The sequence below is a fragment of the Sinocyclocheilus rhinocerous genome, unplaced genomic scaffold (genome assembly GCF_001515625.1).
Source record: "Sinocyclocheilus rhinocerous isolate Xijiao unplaced genomic scaffold, SAMN03320098_v1.1 scaffold2578, whole genome shotgun sequence".
NCBI classification, from domain to species: domain Eukaryota; kingdom Metazoa; phylum Chordata; class Actinopteri; order Cypriniformes; family Cyprinidae; genus Sinocyclocheilus; species Sinocyclocheilus rhinocerous.
Window position 1 is genome coordinate 1,192,544 of NW_015643596.1, and position 23,160 is coordinate 1,215,703.

At 35.9% G+C, this 23,160-nt stretch overlaps 3 protein-coding genes across 6 annotated transcripts in view; 2 read left to right on the forward strand and 1 right to left on the reverse strand.

The window, feature by feature from the left end:
* lrrc39 (leucine rich repeat containing 39) overlaps positions 1-1,418 on the forward strand; it is a 10,170-nt gene extending 8,752 nt beyond the window's left edge. Inside the window, exons 8-10 of the mRNA XM_016574983.1 lie at positions 360-408; positions 633-775; positions 908-1,418. Of these exons, the coding sequence (XP_016430469.1) occupies positions 360-408; positions 633-775; positions 908-978 (263 nt within the window). The 3' untranslated portion in view covers positions 979-1,418. The remainder of the gene's footprint in view (positions 1-359; positions 409-632; positions 776-907) is intronic.
* The window catches only part of trmt13 (tRNA methyltransferase 13 homolog), an 8,148-nt gene extending 4,989 nt beyond the window's left edge, over positions 1-3,159 (reverse strand). Inside the window, exons 1-6 of the mRNA XM_016574984.1 lie at positions 2,999-3,159; positions 2,815-2,864; positions 2,171-2,237; positions 1,963-2,022; positions 1,805-1,874; positions 1,666-1,701 (exon numbers count right to left, since the gene is read on the reverse strand). Coding sequence (XP_016430470.1) covers positions 1,666-1,701; positions 1,805-1,874; positions 1,963-2,022; positions 2,171-2,237; positions 2,815-2,864; positions 2,999-3,133 — 418 coding nt within the window. The 5' untranslated portion in view covers positions 3,134-3,159. The remainder of the gene's footprint in view (positions 1-1,665; positions 1,702-1,804; positions 1,875-1,962; positions 2,023-2,170; positions 2,238-2,814; positions 2,865-2,998) is intronic.
* Positions 3,160-3,394: 235 nt separating this feature from the next.
* osbpl1a (oxysterol binding protein-like 1A) lies at positions 3,395-22,815 on the forward strand. Of its 4 annotated transcripts, none has more exons than XM_016574971.1 (29): positions 3,395-3,726; positions 6,586-6,711; positions 6,797-6,882; positions 6,999-7,073; positions 7,869-7,980; positions 8,081-8,166; positions 8,254-8,398; positions 8,707-8,774; positions 8,956-9,000; positions 9,113-9,186; positions 9,920-9,983; positions 10,088-10,189; positions 10,267-10,389; positions 10,924-11,005; positions 11,102-11,208; positions 11,548-11,710; positions 13,274-13,466; positions 15,593-15,668; positions 15,782-15,916; positions 16,482-16,579; positions 17,100-17,282; positions 17,469-17,576; positions 17,666-17,755; positions 17,849-17,975; positions 18,094-18,201; positions 18,808-18,931; positions 19,082-19,172; positions 21,063-21,083; positions 21,775-22,815. In XM_016574971.1, the coding sequence occupies exons 2-29, from the start codon at positions 6,588-6,590 to the stop codon at positions 21,875-21,877; spliced, it is 2,913 nt and encodes a 970-aa protein (XP_016430457.1). In that variant the 5' UTR covers positions 3,395-3,726; positions 6,586-6,587; the 3' UTR covers positions 21,878-22,815. The 4 variants fall into 4 exon arrangements, with proteins under 4 accessions (XP_016430457.1, XP_016430458.1, XP_016430459.1 ...); XM_016574972.1 differs by having other exon boundaries at positions 11,114-11,208; XM_016574973.1 differs by lacking the exon at positions 21,063-21,083.
* The last annotated feature ends 345 nt before the right edge of the window (positions 22,816-23,160 follow it).

The window sequence follows — 23,160 nt, forward strand, 5'->3', positions numbered from 1 at the left end:
AAGGCACATGGGGAGCAAAACGAAAAACAACAAGAGCTACTCTACACTGCTCAAAACTCACGTTTGAATCGTCAGTGGCAAATCCTTTAAATGTGAAAATGTTCTTACAGGCTGTGAGTCAGCATTATTTGTCAGCATCATAGACTGTATAGGGTCAGCATGCGCACCGAAGGGGAAACGGGAACTGAATTCACCGGAACACCAGCATTGTAGGATACTCTCCCAGGAAACAGTCCTCGTCCTTCATAAAATGCGCAGCACACGTATTTGGGTTGAACTGTTCCGGAACAGTGTTGTAAATACAACTTAACCACTGATTTCTAGTTGTGTCCTCTTTTGGAAGACCAAACAAAGCAAAAATAAACTACGAGACATTCCTCCACTTATGGAGGGCATGAGTAACCTCAGGTAAGCACTAAAGTATTGTTCAATTTGTAGAGTGTCATTGGGGACCAATAAAAAAACTTGATGAATACAAAATTTTTCTATAGGAAACCCTGGAATCTATTTCACGCAAGAATGCAAATGCTTCTTGGACTGAGTTGCTAAGCATTGGTGAAGCATTCGTGTCTGCATACTTGCGCATTTTACAAATGATTACGATTACGAAGTTTAAAATGCTCATTCTGCAGGTTTGTGAATTTCCGAGACAATCCTTTGACATATGATGTGACGCTTCCTAACTTAAAAGAGGATGTAGATGAAGAAGAGAACGACAGGGAGATGTTTGGTCGCGAGTTCATGCACTTCTACATCCAAGAGGCCCGGAAAAGAGGTTATGCCGTACTCAATATGTATTGTGTGCAAAATTGGTAGCAGAACTTATTGTTTAATAAATGAAATAAACATGAAATTAAGCCTTGAGAGCCCCTTAAAGACCAACTTTTGTGTTAAATGTCTCTTGCAGGATCCCAAACTTTCACATCAGTGCAAAATGTGATGTTGGAAGGCGTGTCAGAGACCGCATCTTCTTTGTGACTTGCATGCTGGCTTCTGTCTGCCTTCAGGCTTGATCTTCCGGTCCATCATGTCAAGTTTTGTTCTGTGAAGAGCACTTCACGTCTATTAAATGTCTCGTCTATGCTGTTTGTTGGAGTTGCTGCTTTCTGCTAGTATGTCATAACTAATGTTTGTGGATGAGCTAAAATAAAATCCATAAACATTGATCAAATAAAATGAAGCATACGTGTCCTGCACTTGAGCTTGTTTGTCTTGTTTAAGAAGGCTGTTGAGACTCATCTCTATTCTGATTGGCTGCTGGAACGGCAGTTAGTATCACATTCTCCAATGAAATGTCTCTGCTTGTGTAGTATTTCAGGCTAGTTTCAAAGCCTTTTTGCTGAAGGTAATACACTCTGCCATGGTCAATCAGACGTTTACAAAGCTGTCCGATCTGTTCCCGATCTTCAACTGACATCAAACTGCAAGAAAAACGTTTACAAATGAGATCATGATCTTAATGCAATTGTTCTAAAACCTCCATGTTTCCCAGAATTGAAGCCTGTGAAACCGGGTAACATTTCTTTAAAATAAGGATATAACAAAGACTATTTATATATAGGATGTGTGCTTTAGCAGTTCTGGAGTGCTTTACCTGTTGCTTGAGGTGTTTAAAGGCAGAATCTCCATTCTTTGGGTCACTTAGAGGCTCATGTAGAGCAGAATGTGAGATTATGTTTTCAACGAGTTTGGTATTTAGTCCTGAGGAAACAGGTAAACACGTAAGAATCCTTTATAATTACATAAAATATGACATAACCAGATTTAATAGTCATGTGATAAAACTCAAATGACAGTTGGATACCTTTCAGTGCAGTTTTGAGTTTCACAATCAACTCATCCAGCTCCTTTTTGGATCGTTCAGCGATCGTTATCTGCATTGATGCATCATTATTAAACACATATCTATTAATTAAAGCCATGAAATCTAGATTCACATGCTCTCATAAGCAATACAATCACCTCCTCTATGGGTTCATCTTCATTTGCAGAACCTGCATTGATGTCCTTCACATAATAAATCTATAATCAAATCAAACATAGCAGCCATTCACACAACAAGCATTGTGTTATGCCACATGGATTTTATTTTTCTAACGTTGTAGAAAAACATCACTCCAAAAAAATAAAGTATTCTTCAGAAATTGTAGGTGGAATTATTTATACATACAGGTTTTGGTTTCTCCTTAGAATTACATTTCTTCAGGTGTTTAGCCAAATGATCTTCAAATACAGTGCTGTTTAAGTCAGGAGAGAAGATTTTTGAATATAACAAACATAAAAGTTCAAAGTCTGCCACTGAGACATGGGACAAAACTCTACTTGTTATAAGTTTTAGGAATAATCAAAATGTAACTTTTAAAATAATCATAGATGATCACTAATGTTCTTAACACAAATGTACAATTCATTTTATTTCTCTTTATTTAAAAATGTTGACATTAAATTACCCTTAACACCACCTCAGACTGTACCTCAATATTTCATATTGACTATGACAGTAGGATAGAGGTTAATTTTAAAATACACCTTTTTTAGGTTTCAAATATGTCCTTAATGTAAAATAATTACATATATTTATATCAAAGTCCTAGCTAAATGATGTAGCTAAAAATCGGTTGACACCAGTCATAATTCATTCATTCACTTCTAGATTTGTACATTTTCATGTTAATTAATTTATTAAGAAATATTCAAGCCAGATATAACATTTCTGTATGCATGAATCTGAAACTCTGGAATCATTTCATTGATTCAGTTTGGACTGTACTACTTAAACACTACAAAAACTTGTTAGAAGAGTGAACATCTTACTGTTTGGGGTCCAGAGGACAGGGTATTCGTTTTTTCTCACTCTCTTCGCCCTATATGGAAATTACATCAAATTTTGAGAAAACAACTTATTTGATCTACTAATATTAATAGGGGCAAGGTAAGCAGTAGTGAATCCATTCAGAGCAGCATAACTTTGCCATTATAACGTATTTCATTCACATACAGCATTTGCATGCTCCCCGCAAAAGGTTTTCCCACTTCCAACAATCATCTTGCAGTATCGTTTCTTTTTTGCTACATAAAAAGCACATCGCCCAGGTAAAGGCGCCGACACGCCGTTTGCTACGGACCCCTCCATACTGAAGACGCAACTGGCTCACTTCCGCAAGACATTTCAAAATAAGAGCCACGTACAACAAATCTGAGAAAAAAATCAAGAACGCATAAAATATTATTTATTTATTTGTCCGTATAATCTTTAACTATTCTTAAACCTATTAGTAGTAGTACTACTAGTAGTAGTAGAAATTCACTTTTATCAAAGACTATAGAATACTATGCCTTAAAGGGACTTTGCTTTTATCGTGGCTGACTGTTTACGGTCATCGAAACCGGAAGAGCATCGTCATCGTGAGTGTTGTCAGTCAGCTGTTTATTTCCATAATTGCCGTGTGATGTTAGTTTGCGCGCAGTCTGTGTGGAGTTGCACAACAGATTCTAAGATGTTTGTTGAAGATGCTTGTGAAGAACTTTGCACTATTAGCAAAGACTCACATGTGTGAGTCTGACAAACAGGAAGAGTGCATCGCATGCTCTGTCAAATCTGTGATAAAGCACAGTTTATGGAAATCTTTTTTTAAATAATTTATTTATGTTTTTATTGTTGAGTGACTGGAACAAGAATGGCAGCGCGTCTCGAACCTCAAGTCATGCGTTAACTTTTAAAATCAGGCAAGTCTTTATATATGTTTTCCCTTTAGAACTTAGAACAAGTTAGAACTTGTTCAAATATATTTAGTTGTTTTATTTATATCTAACTATATATACAGCGTCTCGACATGGCGGCATCAATACTACAGCGAGAATAAAAGTTATGTCTTCTTTCTTTGCGTGAACATTTGGGCGGAGTTATGCAAATATTCCCACATGGTGACGTAGATATGTGGGGGTGTGTTAGAACGAGCCGTTTTAGGTAGGTGTGGTTGACACTTAACTTTTATAAAGAATATCTCTTTGGATTTGAGACTTTAGTCTTTGCAACTTTACAGATCTTCTTTATGCACCAAGAGCTTGTAACACTCCAAAGAGAAAGGAAAAAATAGAAATTGCATCATATGACCCCTTTAAAATGTGACGTTGTTAATCTGCATACCAAGACATTTTTCCTGCTTGGTTGCTTTAGTGGCCAACTTATTAACCCTATAAAGTCTGATAACATCAAATAATAATTGTCCTTTTTTTTTTTTTTTTTTTTTTTAAGGGGGGAAATTTTTAATTCTTTAGGCAAAATCTAAAAAGAAAAAGCGTGCATATGTGTCCTCTTTGTTGAGTATCAGGCTTTTTATTCTCATATCATAGTAAGGATGTGGAGCTCATACTTGAAGGAGAAAAAACACCTACACTCTGAGGAAAGATATTAAATTTGCAGTTGCTGATCTTTATATGGCCAAAAAGTTAAGATGTAATTCTGATAGCTAATGTAAATCAATGAGATCTTTATAACAGTATTGCAGACACTTACATAAAACACAAATAAATATCAGTTGTCACTCGGTATCTCATGCAGTTTAAATGCTTTGTTTATGATCAAAGCTCTGTCAGTTTTATTGTGAGGGAAAAAACATAATGCAATGCAATACAAAGATGCTTGAGAGACACACACACACACACAGTGATTTATGTAATTCATCTGGATTTTATTAGTTTTATTTTATTTTTGACTGCAGCTTATGACCAATAAACCCACTTCCTGATGAATACCTCCGATATTCGCAAGTAAATAAACTAAAAGATTCAATGTATAGAAACTATCTTCGATACTCTTCAGAAGGGTCAGCTAGTTTTATCGTTTTAGGTCTCAGTTCTCATGAAGTCACTGCTCCGACAGATATGAAGCAATCAAATGCAGACAGGTTGATCAAGTTGAACAGTGGTGATGTTTGTATCAAGGCTTGAGAGGTCCAGAAAGTCACATGACAGTCGACTTTACTTTGTTCTTTACTGCTGTACTGCTGGAGTTTATCTTCCATTAGCTCTCAAGTCATTTACAACCGTTATAGGCATAGAAAAGCACCGCGAAAAGCATTTCCAGGAAATGATTGACCGTTCGCTCAGCTTTTGGAATTTGATGTATTCAGGTGATAGTGGACACACTAATGCGCATCATTTTTAACCTTTTTTTATTCACTTAAGTTGTGGGTTAGTCCAAGTTCGGCTCTTAAACGTATATTACATCTTTCTTTTAGCGTACTGACCTACATTCACAACAAAGAAAGCTTTATGGTTTACCAAACGCTTATTGCGTTAAAGGGGTCATATGCCGTTGCTAGAAAGAACATTATTTTGTGTATTTGGTGTAATGCAATGTGTTTATGCGGTTTAAGGTTAAAAAAACACATTATTTTCCACATATTGTACATTATTGTTTCTCCTCTATGCCCCGCCTTTCTGAAACGCGTCGATTTTTACAAAGCTCATCGGTCTGAAAAGCGAGGTGTGCTCTGATTGGCCAGCGATCCAGTGCGTTGTGATTGGCTGAATAACTCAAGCGTGAAGCAGTTTATTAATTCTTTAGGCAAAATCTAAAAAGAAAAAGCGTGCATATGTGTCCTCTTTGTTGAGTATCAGGCTTTTTATTCTCATATCATAGTAAGGATGTGGAGCTCATACTTGAAGGAGAAAAAACACCTACACTCTGAGGAAAGATATTAAATTTGCAGTTGCTGATCTTTATATGGCCAAAAAGTTAAGATGTAATTCTGATAGCTAATGTAAATCAATGAGATCTTTATAACAGTATTGCAGACACTTACATAAAACACAAATAAATATCAGTTGTCACTCGGTATCTCATGCAGTTTAAATGCTTTGTTTATGATCAAAGCTCTGTCAGTTTTATTGTGAGGGAAAAAACATAATGCAATGCAATACAAAGATGCTTGAGAGATGAATGAATAAATGTTCCTCAAAAACATGATACATCATATTTGATCCTCGCATTCTAACGTGATTTATGGATACTCAAGTAACACCTGCTTCAGTCCAGCGGGTGTTCATCCTGAAATATTGCTAACAGTTACAGTACCTTTATAAATTTCTCTTACATTTACGACATAAAAATCAGAAAAGATTTCACAGTTAAAAGACACATGTATCATGAGCTGAAAGAAGTTTTTAGAATGGAAATTTTTAGAAAAGGCCTTTTACTTGCTAAAAAAGTATAAACTATCAGTCATATGACAGAAGGAATGTAGTTTTGATCATGTTGATACTTACAGATTTCCCTATCAAATATGATACACTAGGCTTTATAGGGTCAACCTGCTTAGGATTTATTTTTGTCAGGTTTCCTTTGGTTCTTTTCCACCAGACCTTTATTATGAGGGTATTTCTGATGACGTCACTAAACGGTTCTGCTCTGTTTATGGCTTTTAAATGTTTTCCTCCAGTCTAAACAAGGAAATCACATGGCAGATGTTTCAAATAATCTGCCTTTATATATTTCCTGACTTTTAGATACACTGCACTTACTCTGTTACTCAAGGCTCTGATTTATGGTTTTTAATGCTTTTTTAAAAATTGTTCATAAAGTCATGGAGGAGCTGGACCCGGAGGAGCAGTTCCTCAGGGATTCTAGGAACGGGAACCTAGAAGGAATCCAAAAGATTTTGATGTCCAAGATAAAGGAGGAGGCCAAAATCGACATCAACTGCAAGGGTAGAACACGTCATTAGGTTTCTATTGACCACTCGAATGTTTCTAGACATTTTGGAGTACTTCTAACAGCGTTACATTGTTTCAGGCAAGAGCAAATCTAATCATGGCTGGACTCCTCTTCATCTGGCCTGCTACTTTGGACACAGAGATGTTGTTGAGGCCTTACTGAAGGTATCGATCATCTCAGCCTTTTATATTCTCATATATGTGTGCACTGGTATGTTTCCGAGTAGAATTTGTGCTTGGTATTTTAATGTCTAATTGTTGCTCATCTGTGCTTCTTACAGGCTGGAGCAGATGTTAATTTGCCAAATAATGTCGGAGACACACCTCTCCATAAAGCAGCATTCACTGGGAGAAAAGTATGCATTACTGGTATCGTACATGTTCATGCACTGAGATATTAGCTTGTGATAGACTGATAATCAGTTTGACTAATATTAAAAAAAAAAGAAATGCAACCAACAATGGTATTACAGAAACATTTGTTTCCTGTATGTCTTTGATCATTGTAAACGTTTTTTACAGGTAAGTAATGTTTTAAATTAAAGATATAAAATAAAATTGCAACCTCTGAGATCACAAATCAACTTGACATAATTAACAACAGTAATTTAAAATGAGAAATGTTGCTTTGGCAACTAGCTGTTTTTTATTGATTTATATGAAATTAATCATAATTGTAATGAATTTAAATTAAAAAAATTATTTAATTTTAATAGTTCATTATTAAATATATTAAAATGTTATCGTTATTTTAATTTATACTGTAATTTAATTATTACTTTAATTCTTAATTAAATATTTTGATTACATTATTTGAATATTTTATTATTAATAATCATTTATAATTTATCATAATAATATCATAATGATTTGTTTTTATTGGTGTAGTCTAATAATCATTATTATTATTATTGTATCAAAAATTTTAAATAAAACATCAATTAAAAATCAGTTAGCAATCGGTTAGCGGTCATAAAAGGCATTTTTGGGCAATCTCTAATAGAAGCTCTATACTGTTGAGCCATATGAATGTGCGCAGCCTTAAATCACTGACATACAGTAACTACTCACCTGAATGTTAATACTGACTGGATACTGAAAGCCGAACACTGATTGGACTCTGAATGCTGAATGCTGGTTTTGCGGTTTAGGAGGTTGTAATGTTGCTTCTTCAGTACAACACTTGTGCTTCTGTCATCAATGGCATGGCCCAGATACCTAAAGACATTACCCAGAGTGCTGAGATTAAAAGCATGTTGGAGGGTAAGCGTGCTGAAAGTGCATGAAATCGTACTGAATGTGTTTTGGATAAAGTCTGCTGAATGATTACTAAATTATTACCATTCAATTTTTTACCTTCTAGCTGCTGAGAGGACTGAAGAGAGGAAACTAGAGGAGCAGCTGCTGGAGGCGGCGCGGGAAGGAGCCATATCTACCCTCACAAGACTGGTTACCTTGCTAACTACTTGTTGTTCTACCCTGTCGCTAAACCACTTTGAGCAGTTGTAATGTCTGATCTTCTTGTTCCTCGTGTAGCTAAACATGAAGAAACCCCCAAACATAAGCTGCACAGACATGTTGGGCAACACGCCGCTGCACTGCGCCGCTTACAGAGGCCAGAAACAGTGCGCCGTCAAACTCCTGCAGCACAAGGCCAACCCCAACATCAAGAACAAAATTGGTAGTGAGCTCCACCTTATTGTAGCGTCATGTTTCAAAGCATTCAACACTGTTGTGTTTGTCGCCAGGTCAATATTTTCTCAATCCGCTGTTGTTTTCATTGTTTTAGTTTCGTTACTGTCATAGTCATATTTTTACTATTTTAGTACAACTACAAATATATATGAAAAATTACAGTTATTAAAATAAAACAAAATAACTACATGAATTTTTTTTGTTTGTTTTATATTTGAATGACCTCTTGACTTTTTGTGGTTGCCTGATACATGTTGATTAATTTTTGCATTTTTGTTTCTCATTTGATTTTAGATCAGACTGTTTTTGATTTGGCGAACGATGCAGAAATGAAGCAGATCATTACAGGAAATGTTATGAAAGTAGGTTCAGTTAATTGGACAGTTCTGATGTAACGATGTCACAAAAATATATATATTTAAAAAATACCTTGTCCATCACCATATCATAACACTGATGTTTTGCAGATTTTACGCTTATTTATGATGGTGTAGCCTTTTTTTGTGAATTTGGTTTCATTGTTACGACACTTTCATCCTATAGGGCATGACGCGACATGTTAAAATGTTCGAGGGGCCTCTTTGGAAGGTATGCTTTATCAAAATCTATAACTATAGTAGACATATTTTGAAAAATTTATTTGTTATTATTTATTTTCTTTTTTTTCTGTATTTAATTTTCTTTTATATTTTTATTTCAGAGCTCAAGGTTTTTTGGCTGGCGCTCCTACTGGGTAGTTCTTCTGGATGGAGTCTTGTCATGGTACCCTAAACAGTGAGTATCTGCCTCTATTCCCAAAATGTGATGCTATAATTGAAATAAATGTATAATATATAATAGAATGTAATGATAGTAAAATTGCTGGAGTTAAAGACTCATTTTGCAAAATGTGCGGAGATAAATGTTGTAAAACTTCAATTTTTTTCGAATGTTTCATATGTGAAGAAAATAAATACTGTAAAATTGTAAATTTACAATATTTTTTTAACTCATCAAGGTCATAATATATAATAAAATGTAATGTTAAGAAAATTGCTTAAAGACTTGTTTAGCAAAATCTACAGAATTAGTTTTTTATTGTAATGTTTCATTTTTTAATTTAATGTCATAATATATAATACAATTTTATGATAGCAAAATTGCTTAAAGTTGCTTAAAATTTGCAGAATGTTTCTTTGAAAACTGTTTTTATTGTAATGTTTCATCCTTTTTAGCTCAATATATGTATATGTATATGTATATATGTGTATATATATATATATATATATAGTGTCATAATATATAATAAAATGGAATGATAAATAAATTTCTAAAATTAAAGACTTATTTTGCAAAATTTGAAAAAAAATAATTTATTGTAGTGTAACTCATCAAGGTCATAATATATAATACTTTTTACTGATAGGAAAATTACCTAAAAAAATTATTTTCAAAATGTGCAGAAATAAATATTTGAAAACATTTTTTCCCAGTAACTTTTCATTCATTTTTTTTTTAACTCATCAAGGTCAGATGCAGATTCAAACACTCACCGGCAAGGCTGCAAACCGCTAACACAAGCGCAGAGCATGGTAAGATTCATTTGATGATTTATCAGCAATGAACAAAATACTGATTCATGTTTTGTGGGATTGTTAACAGGATTTCCCAAACTGCTTTTCTTTCCAACTTTCAGATTAAAGCGAAAGACAACTGCTATTTCACAGTCAGGTGCTTTGACGACACTGTTCACCATTTCAAAGTGTCACAGAAGAACGACCCCGAATCCACCAGAAAAGTGAGATTCCTTTCAGCTCTGTTAGATTAGACTGGAGTGTGTTACGTATGTTTGTGTAAATGTGTGTTATTTTTCAGAGGTGGCTGGAGGCCATAGAGGAGCATTCAGCCTTTAGCACTCATTACTGCTCACAGGACCCAGACAGCGAGGAAGAGGAAGACAACGTTGTGTCTGTACATGAGCTTTCTGACTCACTTCTGGTGAGAAATCACATCCGCAACTTAATTTATTGATGAAATCGTTTCTTGACAATCACATCAGCTGATAGAATGCACATGGCTGGCCTTTCTTCCTCTTCTACGAGGATACATAGCTGTTCATCATGTGACAAAATTATCTAGCAGCAGAAAAAGGTTGTATTATTTACAAAAACAATTACAAAGACGAATACTGGCAGATTTTAAAAAAATCTTTTTGTATACAAAAGTTGAAAAATATAAATTAAAGTTTAAATTATTTATTTTATGACAAACATTTTTAATTATATTAAATTAATAAAATAATTAATTAACTTTTTATTCACCATAAAAATGAACTATAAATAGACAGTGTTATGTGTCTCATGCTCATATTGCAATTCAAAAGAAAAATGAGTTCCGACTTCTCTTTTCACTCTATCCACAGGAAGTGGTAAAGTTGACTAACCCCGACCCTTTCTTAGAGTCCTAACCTTTCTCTTTCACAATATCCTTTTTTATTTCCTTTTGTTTTCTTGTTCCTCTTTTGTGTGGCAGCGGGCTGAAGCGTGCCATCAGAAACTGGAGACGGAGGTGTTGGCCCTCCTGTCCATGGTGAAAGAAGATGGCCTGGCGGAACGTAAGACCTTTAATCATCCGCTGCATCTGATTGGCTGAAACCAAATATGCAGCTCTGGATTTTTAAAGCCGCAGTGCATTTTTATATTCTTGCCAGGAGTCCCTGCAGCAGTCGTTCAGAAGCTGAAGGAGGTCTGTGAAGCCTCCAGTGAAACCTGCTCCTCACTGCACCAGTGTCTGGGGCTGTTTTCCAAACAGGAAGGAGTATGTACCTATTTCATTGCACACATCCGTTGCTATGAAGCTACTTGAGGAGGTTATTATAAGCGCCTGCTTGAAAACGGAGCCTTGGCACAGTGGTTAATGCATGTGTTAAATTCATGGTACTCACTTGGACTACACAGGTTCGAATTCGGATGCAACATGATCACCCCTTCTAACAATTTTATGTCCCCATTCCCTATATTTGTCAAATAAAGCCCCAAAAATAACTTTTAAAAAAGAAAAAAACAGCAGGTAAAGTCATTGTTAATGATCACAAATACACTGAAAGTATAAAACATTTTGTATAGTGAATTGTAAAGTGTGCCTGTGTTTTTCCAGGCACGCAGTTTGAAACTGGAGCAGGAGCTGGAGAAGAATAAAATCCTGTCGGAGGCTCTGCAGACGCTGGCCACGGAACATCATGAGCTGGAGCAGTCGGTGGTTAAAGGCTCGTCGCCCCGCAGCGTCCTCAGCGAAGACGAGTTCCACGACGCTCTGTCTGGTTCGTATGCTTGAGAGTAACAGCCAACCATTCAAACACTTCAGCTCAAAAGTTTGGGGTCGGTTTTTGAAAGACATTATTACTATAGCAAGGGTGTATTAAATCGATCAAAAGTGACAGTAAAGACATTTATAATGTTACAAAGGTCATTTTGAACTTTCTATTCATCAAACAGTCCTGAAAAAAAATGTGTCATTTCCACAAAATTATTTAGCAGGACAACTGTTTTCAACATTAGTAATAAGAAATGTTTCTTGAGCAGCAAATCAGCATATTAGAATAATTTCTGGAAGATCATGTGACACTGAAGACTGGAGTCATGATGCTGAAAATTTGGCTTTGTGTCACAGAAATAAATTACATATTAAAATATATTCAAATAGAAAACAATTCTGTTGAATTGTAATAATATTTTACAATATTATTGTTTTTACTGTATTTTTGACCAAATAAATGTGAGCATTAGAGACTTGCCTCAGACGTTTGAACAGTAGTGTACTTTTTCTGTCATCGAACACTCACTTAAAATGAATCTTTAAAAACACAAATAAATTAATAACACCGTTGTAACATTTCGTCTTTCACAAATCTCAAAATGAATTTTTCTTACTGTACATTATAATGTTGTGGTGGCTAAATGTACTTATTATAAACTTATCATGCATTTAAGTTAACATAAATGTATGTATGTTTTAAAGTTGTGTAAAGTGTACAATATTTTAATATCAGCCATAACATTTAGAAATAATTATTGACAATCACCTCAGAATACTTTGAATAATTACATTGAATAATTTGGCCAAGTATCATACAGAATTTTATTTATTTTTTTATTTATTATTATTAAATAAAGTTTATTATTATTAATTATATATATATATGTGTTTTTTTTATATGTGGCCTTTTGCCTTTTTTATTGTGCAGATATAGTTGTAGAGAGTGAAAGGATATAGTTTAAATATAATTAGATATAATAAATTGAAAAAAATGAATAAAGTAAGTGTCTCATTTATTTGTAGCATTTGAATCATAAAATATGCAAATTTCTGCAACATTTTCAGGTGTACATTTTCCCTATTGAATAAAACAGTAGAGTGACTGAAAATTATTAGGAGGAGATGCAGAGAATGTGATCAGAAAACTACATAGACCGAATTCAAACCTGTGTTTCCCACATGAGCACCAAGGCTCAACAATGTCACCTTTTATAACAGTGATTTTTATGAGTTTTCAGGTTAATAAATGCATAGATTTAAGATAACATCATGATTACCATTTTTCATGTAATATATCCATGGTGTCCGATATAATTACAAACCATGAGCCCATGTGAAACTTGTCAGCCATATCAGAGCCTGCGGTGTAATTGCTGTAACAAGGAAATCTTCAGATTGAGCTTCATAGGTATGTGGCACCTTTCTTAGGGACGTGTCCAGTCACTTCCGACTGTGTGGTTCCATTAAATGCCACCTGATCCCCTGCTCAGGTTTCCTCCGAGAGCCCGTTGCCGTCGGCCACTCATTGTCCCTCTAAGCCATGTCTGTTTGTGCTCGGTTGCCGCAGATTCGGACTCTGAGCCCGCGCTGAGCAGTTGTGAGAAAGCCGGCCATTCGTACGAAGACGGAGAGGACTTCAATTCCGAGCTCTACTGCAGCTTCTCAAGTCATCTCAGCGGCAGGATGTCCCGGGAAGACCGTCGTGGAGAGGAAGAGGACGATGATGAGGTGGCCAGTGTTAACGGAGTGAGGAAACGCAGGTAAGAGTGCCTAAAACACAAACAACAAACTATGATACCAACTATTTTCTACCAGATATTTCTTGCGTAACAACATTAACTAAATATATATAAAAAAAGAAAGTTAAAAGCGCAAAGAAAAAAAACTTGTACAATTAAACATACAAGTATACAAAAAAAATGTCGTGTCAGACGTAACATTCAGCCCAGTTTGTTTTTCAATGTCACTTTGTTGTTATTTGTCTAGTTTCTTAGACGCAACTTCTCTGTGTTTTGTTTTGGTTTGTATCTTGTGGTAAATAATTTAGCGAGCCGAGGCCAGAAGAGGCACTCGTAATGAAATGGTAAAAGATTGATGAGGTAGCCGAGTTTAACGCTGTAATTTGAACTTTTAAGGCTCGGCATGTTGATTGACAGCCCATTGACTAATAGTTGACTGACTTTGCAGCCTTCTCACAGAGTTATTTTTATTTACTGGATAACTCGGTTTTATAATATTGTATTTCAAAATTGCAGGTTCATGTTCAGATTACTTTTTTTTTGTTTGTTTTTTTGTAAAAATATATATTAAAAATGTATTTTTGTATATATATATACACACACACCCACACACACACTCTTTTTACAATTTAAAATATTATTTTCATTGTTTATAAATGAACTGATCACAGAGAGTTATTTTTACTGGACATCTGGGTAACTATTTTATAATATTGTATTTAGAAAATACAAGATTACATATATATAATAAATGAACAATGTATTATGTAATTAAAAAAATATATTTTTTATTATTTCTTAAAATATATATTAAAATTTAGTTTACAGTATTTTATTATATATTTTCACCACCTGGATTTAACTAAGCCAATAGGTAAGAGCCTCCCATTGGATAATTACTGCATGGATGATTATGTTTCAGCTGGCAACATGTTATTTAACCCTAAATGATGCAGTGAGTAGCTTCTCATTTCTTAAACAACCATGTTGGAAGACACATCCTGTGGTCATGGAAAAGATGTTAATCTGTTTCAGAAGGGTCAAATTATTGGCATGCATCAAGCAAAGAAAACATCTAAGGAGATTGCTGAAACTACTAAAATTGGGTTAAGAACTGTCCAACGCATTATTAAAAACTGGAAGGATAGTGGGGAACCATCATCTTCGAGGAAGAAATGTGGTCGGAAAAAAATCTTGAATGATCGTGATCGGCTATCACTTAAACTTTTGGTGAAATCAAATCATTAAAAAACAACAGTAGAACTCATGGCTATGTTTAATAGTGAAAGTAAGAGCATTTCCACATGCACAATGCAAAGGGAACTCAAGGGATTGGGACTAAACAGCTGTGTAGCCTTAAGAAAACCACTTATCAGTGAGGCTAATCGGGAAAAAAAGGCTTCAATTTGCTAGGGAGCATAAAGATTGGACTCTGGAGCAATGGAAGAAGGTCATGTGGTCTGATGAGTCCAGATTTACCCTGTTCCAGAGTGATGGGCGCATCAGGGTAAGAAGAGAGGCGGATGAAGTGATGCACCCATCATGCCTAGTGCCTACCGTACAAGCCTGTGGGGGCAGTGCTATGATCTGGGGTTGCTGCAGTTGGTCAGGTCTAGGTTCAGCAACGTTATGTGCCCAAAGAATGAGGTCAGCTGACTACCTGAATATACTGAATGACCAGGTTATTCCATCAATGGATTTTTTTCTTCCCTGATGGCACGGGCATATTCCAAGATGACAATGCCAGGATTCATCGGGCTCAAATTGTGAAAGAGTGGTTCAGGGAGCATGAGACATCATTTTCAAACATGGAAAATCCAGACGTTAACCCCATTGAGAATCTTTGGGATGTGCTGAAGAAGACTTTGCGCAGTGGAACGACTCTCCCATCATCAATACAAGATCTTGGCGAAAAATTAATGCAACTCTGGACAGGAATAAATGTTGTGACATTGCATAAGTTTATCGAAACGATGCCATGGCGAATGCGTGCCGTAATCAAAGCTAAAGGCGGTCCAATGACATATTAGAGTGTGTGACTTTTTTTGGGGACGGGCGGTGTATATTAGTGGTTTCTTAATCTAAACAGACATTTTTCAGAAGCTGACAAGGCACAACTCAGTTACTTACCTTTAATTATTCCACAGGACAAGTTTACCAGCCCCCATGTTCTCCAGAAATGACTTCAGCATCTGGAGCATACTGAGAAAGTGCATTGGGATGGTGAGGTTTTTACTATCATGTAACCTTTCACTTGAACTTTTACTGTAAGACAGTGTCTTTTTCAATCAAAACACTTAAGCGCCATATTTTGATTGATTTCATCTCTCTTTCAGGAGCTGTCTAAGATCACCATGCCTGTTATTTTTAATGAGCCGCTGAGCTTTCTACAAAGATTAACAGAATATATGGAGCACACGTACCTCATCCATCAGGCTAATGCTTCAGACGACTCTATTGAGAGAATGAAGGTAAAAACAACAACAACAATGTACCTGAAGTATCTGAACATGCCAGGAAAACCCTTACATGGCAAATAACCATGAAATATGGCCAATTAATCTGCTAACTCTCAATTTGGCCAGTTTCACATTTTCTGACTTGAAATATTAGTTGAATTTGGTTAATTAAATTATTTTTTATTAAATATTTTGTAACATAAAAAAAATCATAAGTAATAGATATCTAATAAATTTGACAGTTTTTTTTCATTCATATACTGGTTAATTATTGTTTTATTTTATAACATACGATATACTGGCGATAACCTACATTGCTCTTAAAATCGCCCAAACCAAGCAACAATTATTACTTATTGTAGTTAAAAATAACTACAATGTCCATTTGCCAAAGTTTCCAATTTTATGAACTTTTTCTTAGGCTGTTTAACAAATTCTATACAGATATTTCATGGATTCAGTGGTTTCAAAGTCCTATCAAATCTCTTCTAATAGCTGCCGGGAATAAAGCCGGTCTAACCTGTAGATTTCTAATGTGTATTTTCTAAGTAAACGAATGCATGTGTTTTCTATCCAGTGTGTGGCCGCGTTTGCCGTATCAGCTGTGGCGTCTCAGTGGGAAAGGACGGGTAAACCCTTCAACCCCCTGCTAGGAGAAACGTATGAGTTAGTCAGGTGAGAAATTCCAACCCTATCTGAATGCTAATTTGTTAGCATTGACGTTAGCATTAAGGTGCAGTCACATTTATTGATGTTTGGTTAATGTTTGCGGGTGAAATCCAGTCATTTCTATAGTAATTCAGCCGATCGTGATTTTCATGTGAGGGTGAAAGATTTCCCCACACAGATTTCGCAACAGATTCAGTCATGCGTGTTGACCAACAGATGCTTGCTTTTAAAAGTGACTTCTGTGTGAGTTGTGCTTCATACAGTGCTACACTATTGACAATGGACCCTTTTTGCCGGTGAAATTTTGCTAATGTGACCACACCTTTAATGTAAATTTAATGTTTGAATGTTAATTTGTTAGTTTGTACATTATCGTTAACATTGCAAGTGTGACTTTTTTGGGCTTTTTTTTTAAATGTTAATTTGTTAGCATTAGCATTGCAAATGCTACTTATTGTGTGAATATCAATATATCAATGTGTTGTGCTCTTGGGGATAGTTACCATGTTTTTTCCTCAACCTTCAGGGATGATCTTGGTTTCCGGCTGATATCAGAACAAGTGAGCCACCATCCTCCCGTCAGCGCCTTCCACGCAGAGGGTTTGCAGAAGGACTTTGTGTTTCATGGCTCCATCTACCCCAAACTGAAGTTCTGGGGCAAAAGTGTGGAGGCCGAACCTAAGGGCATCATCACTCTAGAACTTCCCAAGTAAGCGTCTGCTCGCTGTGCGATGGCACTTTACTAATATCCACACATTGTTTTGTGAGGTTTCAGATGTTTTTCGTAAATGTAGAATAAAGTTTATTATGAAAGTTATTGATGAACATGTTTGTACACAGATTTTGTGTGTATTCCCATTGGTTGACCCATTGTCAAATAATAAACTCGTTGCAGGCATAATGAGGCATACACATGGACGAACCCCACGTGTTGTGTCCACAACATCATCGTGGGACAGCTGTGGATCGAACAGTACGGCAGTGTGGAGGTTATCAACCACAGGTGTCAACGAGCCTCTTTAAATGTACTAGTTCTGGTTTAACTTAACAGACTTTACTAATGCAGCCCTTTTGACTGATATTTGCCAACAGAACTGGTGAAAAATGCTGTCTGAGTTTCAAACCGTGTGGGCTTTTTGGGAAGGAATTACATAAGGTTGAAGGCTACATCCTGGACAAGAGGTCAGCTGTTTGGAGAGTTTAACTTCCATGATAAATGTTCCCGCCATCGCCACATTGCTATTTTACATTGATTACTTGTGTATTTCCATGCAGCAAAAAGAAAGTGTACAATCTTTATGGGAAATGGACGGAATGCATGTACATAGTTGACCCAGCTACATTTGAAACCCACAAGAAGAATGATAAGAAAGCATCAGAAGACAAGAAAAGCAGTAAACAGGTGTTTCTGAAAGTTTTCATACGACATTAGTCAAGATACCCATCAATTATAATGCTGAATGCTTTAAATGAAAGAGATATGCTGTATGGTTTATAATTGTTTGCTTGGTGTTTCTCAGTCATCAGACTCAGAAGAAACACCTCAGCTAGGTGGAGATTCACTAGAGGTTATTCCAGGAAGTCAGTTGCTCTGGAGAATAGCACCTAGACCAGTGAACTCTGCCCAGGTCCGTTCCAGAATAGTTGAAGCTCTGGGAATCCTTGTCCCAGAAAAATCTGGGTTACAGTGAGGCACTTGCAATGAAAGTGAATGGCGCTTTAAAATAATCAGTTTCAATTTTATAGCAACAAGACATGAACAATATGAGAGTTTGCATGATTTTTAAACTAAAAAAAGTACTATTTTTGTGTACATTTTTCAACTTTGGCATCATGACATAAACCCCAAAATGACTAAAGTAAGTTAAGAAAATTTACAGCTCAAATAATACAGAAGTTTTAACAGAAGAATTTGTAAACGTTAAAATAATCACGATTTCAATAGTACAGCCACAACACGTGAGCAGTATAAGTGTTTACAGGATTAAAAAAAAAAAAATCGTACAAACCTTTTCTGTGTAAAATTTAAAAATGTACGGTTAATTTTATAAAATTTTATGCTGCAAAAATTGGCTCATTGTAAGTGCATCACCATGACCTCCACTTTTGTTTTTAAAGAAAACAAGGGATGAGTGGAAATTATTTTTGTGGTAATCAAAATATGCCACAAATGCTGTCGATGTGCAACTGAATTTTCCACTTTTCTGTATTTTGGTTTTATTTGCATAAAACAGATGTACAACTTCACTACATTCGCAATGCAGCTCAATGAGCTGGACAAAGAGATTGAAGCGGTCATCCCAAAAACGGACAGCAGACTGAGGCCGGACATACAAGCCATGGAGAACGGAGACATCGGTGTGTGTGTTTCCATGTACCGCTTTGTGCCATTGCTGATGATGTCTTGATGATATTTCTAAGTCATACTTCATATCTTTAGAACCTATCACAAATGAGCTGCATTTAAATATTCAGAGGTTAAATAACTTTCTGTTTTGGACATCTTAGACCTGGCCAGTGAGGAGAAGAAGAGATTGGAGGAGAAACAGAGGGCGGCACGTAAGACCCGCTCTAAGTCGGATGATGAGTGGAAGATGAGGTGCAGAAATATTTCGTATTTTCACATTTCGCGGTTTGCTTATTCAAAAAGTTACTACAGTTTAGGGATGGGCAATATGGACTTAAAACTATATCACAACATTTTCTGGTATTTATTGGGATAACGATATCAATGACGATAATTCATATGCATCCACTGAGAGACAAAAAAAAACTTTTTCTTTAGAGAGAGGTATTATCTTTCCTGTTTTTTTTTTTTCAAAAAATAGGGTGTTGTGAGCACACATGTAATGTAATGTCTGTTTCATTCATACTGGAAGCCAGAGGGCGCCCTTGTGCATAAACTCCACAGAAGTAATAGAACTGATGATGTTCCAGGATATCCCTAATATGGACAAAGGTATCCAGCTATCACTGTAGCCGAGAAAAAAGAAGATAGAAACACTTAAAGGGTTAGTTCACCCAAAAATGAAAATTAGCCCATAACTTACGTGGAGGGTGCTTTTTATTTCACGTCTTTTGAACCGAAGGAATGCAACACCCGCTGAGCACAACGATAGAGCTTGAAAGATCAAAGACAATTTTTAATATAACTCCGACTGGATTCATCTGAAAGAAGAAAGTCATATACACCTAGGATGACTTGAGGGTGAGTGAAACGCAGCCTAATTTTAATTTTTGACTGAACTAACCCTTTAAACTGATAAAACATGAAGACAATAAACGCATGACTGTGCCAATATATCGTTTATCTGTATTCTTCAAGCCATCTTGGGTATTTTTCTGAGAATAAAGCATATTTATAATGCGAATCGACATAGCCTTTATCACTGTAGAATACCATAAAATAGTATGATTTCTGCCTCATTCTGTGATATGAAACAACGTCTGGTCACAAAAAGAAGTTATTTCAAACATTCGACTGATGTTATGAAGTGAATTTGGAGTTAAAGTATGTCAATAAATCTCTTTGTTGGACAACAGGTTTGTAAACTCATACACATGCAAAACTGTACTGCAAATGTGCTACTGTAGTGCATTGCACAGACCGATTTTTTTGTTGCACTGTACAGCCCTGGCCGAACCAGTTTCAGATTATAAAGGCAGCTCCTCATTTAGCTGTAAACTCCTCCTCAGTTTCACGCCTGCCTTCCGCCATGTCACTCCGCACGGTCACCCACAGAAATATGTCAACAACCAGGGTCCATGAGACCGTAGGGTGTCCCATTCGTCATTTTAGCTTTCAGAAGGGTGCTCGCGAGCACCACCTTTGCAGCTGCTAAGCGCCCTTGATGCGCACTTCTGTCGAGCCCGCACTGAGGCGAGCTCCGCGGCAGACTTCTACTCGACAGTCAAAGCGGCATTACATCACTAAAGTGTGGACTCAGAGGAAGACCGCAAGGGTTTAGGGTGCGATTTGGGACAGGGCCTAGGTTTTATCATTATTATCGCTGGAAGACTAATTCTTATCGTGGGGAGAATTTTTGCCGGTATATCGCAAACGGTAAGATATCGCCCATCCCTACTACAGTTATTGTTAATACTCAAAAATCATAATAAATTAATATGGGATCTCCTTCAAACAGTGCTTTTCGAAATCATTAATTTAGTTTTTTGATGAACGTTGTAAAATAGCAGTAAAAATTACTGTAGTAACTAAGATGCGCATGTAACACTTTTTTGTGATATTATGGTTTGCTTGTGACTAACTGCATAACAAATTCTATTATTTATACTAAATTTGGTCATTTATTTATTTATTAGACTATTTTCATCCATAGCTTAACAGTATCTACTTAAGTAACTCATTGATGTTTAATGGCACTCTTAGTCCTGGTTCACTAGACACTGTCCTATGCATTTAACCCCATTTTCCCCTTCATTTCTTCTGCCATTATCATCTGTCCTCTGACTTTGCTGCGGTGAGCAGAAACGTCACCTCTGGCCCCAGGTTTGATGCTTGCTTTGTTGCTCTGTCTTTTGCATTCAGCTGTTTCACTCCAGAATTGTAATTTAATTGCCTTGAGCAACTGGGATCTATCCACAGTCTGTAATTATAGCACAAGACAGGATGTTTGTGGTAGAACAGCATGCGTAACAATAGTCCCATACATAATGTTAGTAAAACATTTGTTTTGTGTATAAGGGTTCACCATAATGAGCTTTCAACGACTATTTAAATTCAGAATTAGTGATCATTTATGATGGAAAACAACTAGAGAACTTTTAATACTAGTATTATACTAAATGTATACATAGTATGTCTTATCTACAGTCTTTTTGTCATATGTAAATGGAACTTCACACCAAAGGAATGAGTTGTTGTTTTTTATGTCCCCCTTAGACAATCTATTTTTAATGTGGAATAAGACTATGTAAACAGAGCTCTCTGGCCTTCTACTGCAAGAGCAGGGTGAAACTTTACACCTGGTTTAAGTGTTACAGCCAAATGCTCCACCGAATCTATTGAACAAAGAACGAGACGATTCTAGTAGGGGTCAAAGAAACATTTTTTGACACATGTTTGGCTGTTGAGTTGACTGACCCCAAGTGACTCAATGTGACAAAACTAGAACAATCCCATTATAATCAGTGTTTTTACGTGTTTGCTGAACTGAACCTTTTCTCGTTGCCTGAAACAGGTGGTTTCATCAAGGTTCAAATCCACACAACGGCTCGCAGGACTGGCTGTTCTCCAATGGCTACTGGGACCGTGATTATTCCCAATTACCAGACATCTACTGACCTACAGGAACCTATAAATTGTATAGTCAAGACTACCCAAAATGTAACTATAAAACTGTGCACCCTGTGCTGGTTGGCCAGGTGAACATTTCAAATATCATAAATAATACACTGTTTCAAGAGAGAACTTTAATTTAAGCTTACTGAATTTAGTTTTACACTGTTTCATATTTAAATGCATATGTAATAACCAAGGGTTTTAGGAACTACAGATTGTGACATATAAAGATGATAATCACAAGTTGGGCTTGATATAGTAATATCAGTGTACTGTAATAGCAATAATGGTTCTGTTTTAGTCTTATGAAAAATGTCTTATGAATTTATTTATTTTTTAATCTGTTAACAATTGTAGATTTTGGGTGTTCCCCAAGGCTCAAGTCTGAGTCTGTTTTGTTTTCGGTTCATTGGCTTAAAAATGAATTTGGCGTTTCTTGAGTTGGAACATTCCCACTGTGTGGAATGTGGTATAAAACAATTGGTTGTGAAAAGGACTAAAATTCAGAGTTTCTATTCTCCACGTACAATACAGTATTAGGACAGTGTGTCTATTTCTGCTGCTCTTTCTGTTGTGATGTTGAATTTTATTTAGAGAGATGCCTCTGTGGTGTTACTAATATATTGACTAATGTCTTTTGTTATATTATAATATAACAATCTTATTTTAATTATGTATTTATCATGAGTTAGTTATTCATCTATTTTTACATTTTTAAAGTATAAAGGTGGTCAGAAACATGAAGCGGTACTGACCACTTGATGCAGTCTACTCTTAACCCCATTATCAGTTTATTTTCTGTGTGTGTTACATGTGTGTGTGTGTGTGTGTATATTTTCTTATCAAAACAAAAGTGCCTACAGATGATGAGCAGAATAATTCTGTGCATAAAAGGCATTAAATATTGTATTTAGATCTACATCTAAAAAATAAAAACCTAAAAAAAAGTGTATGAGCATTTAATACAATATATGCGCTTACAACCGTAACGTTAAGCTGAATGAGTTACCACAGCACGACAAAAACGTAAAACAGCAGTGCAGAATGAAAACATGATTGTCGTATTTAAATGTTTATCCTTCTGAATATAAAGGTTTTACATTTAAATGGAAATAAATCACCTTTACCTGCAGAGTAGTTAAACTGCACACACAATAAAGTGCCACTTCGTTGCGGTCAAATGACAGACATTTGCAAGTTTTTTTTTCCACTTCATCCAGCGCTCTTCTTGTTTTAAATCTCACAAAATATCCCATTACTAATTCGGTGTGAGAAATGATTTAGC

Excerpts from the sequence above, each read along its gene's own strand:
- osbpl1a (XM_016574971.1), top strand. The coding sequence starts at position 6,588 with ATGGAGGAGCTGGACCCGGAGGAGCAGTTCCTCAGGGATTCTAGGAAC. Across the intron at positions 11,006-11,101 it reads AGAAGATGGCCTGGCGGAAC|GAGTCCCTGCAGCAGTCGTT; the intron begins GTAAGACCTTTA and ends TATTCTTGCCAG. Across the intron at positions 17,976-18,093 it reads ACAAGAAAAGCAGTAAACAG|TCATCAGACTCAGAAGAAAC; the intron begins GTGTTTCTGAAA and ends GGTGTTTCTCAG.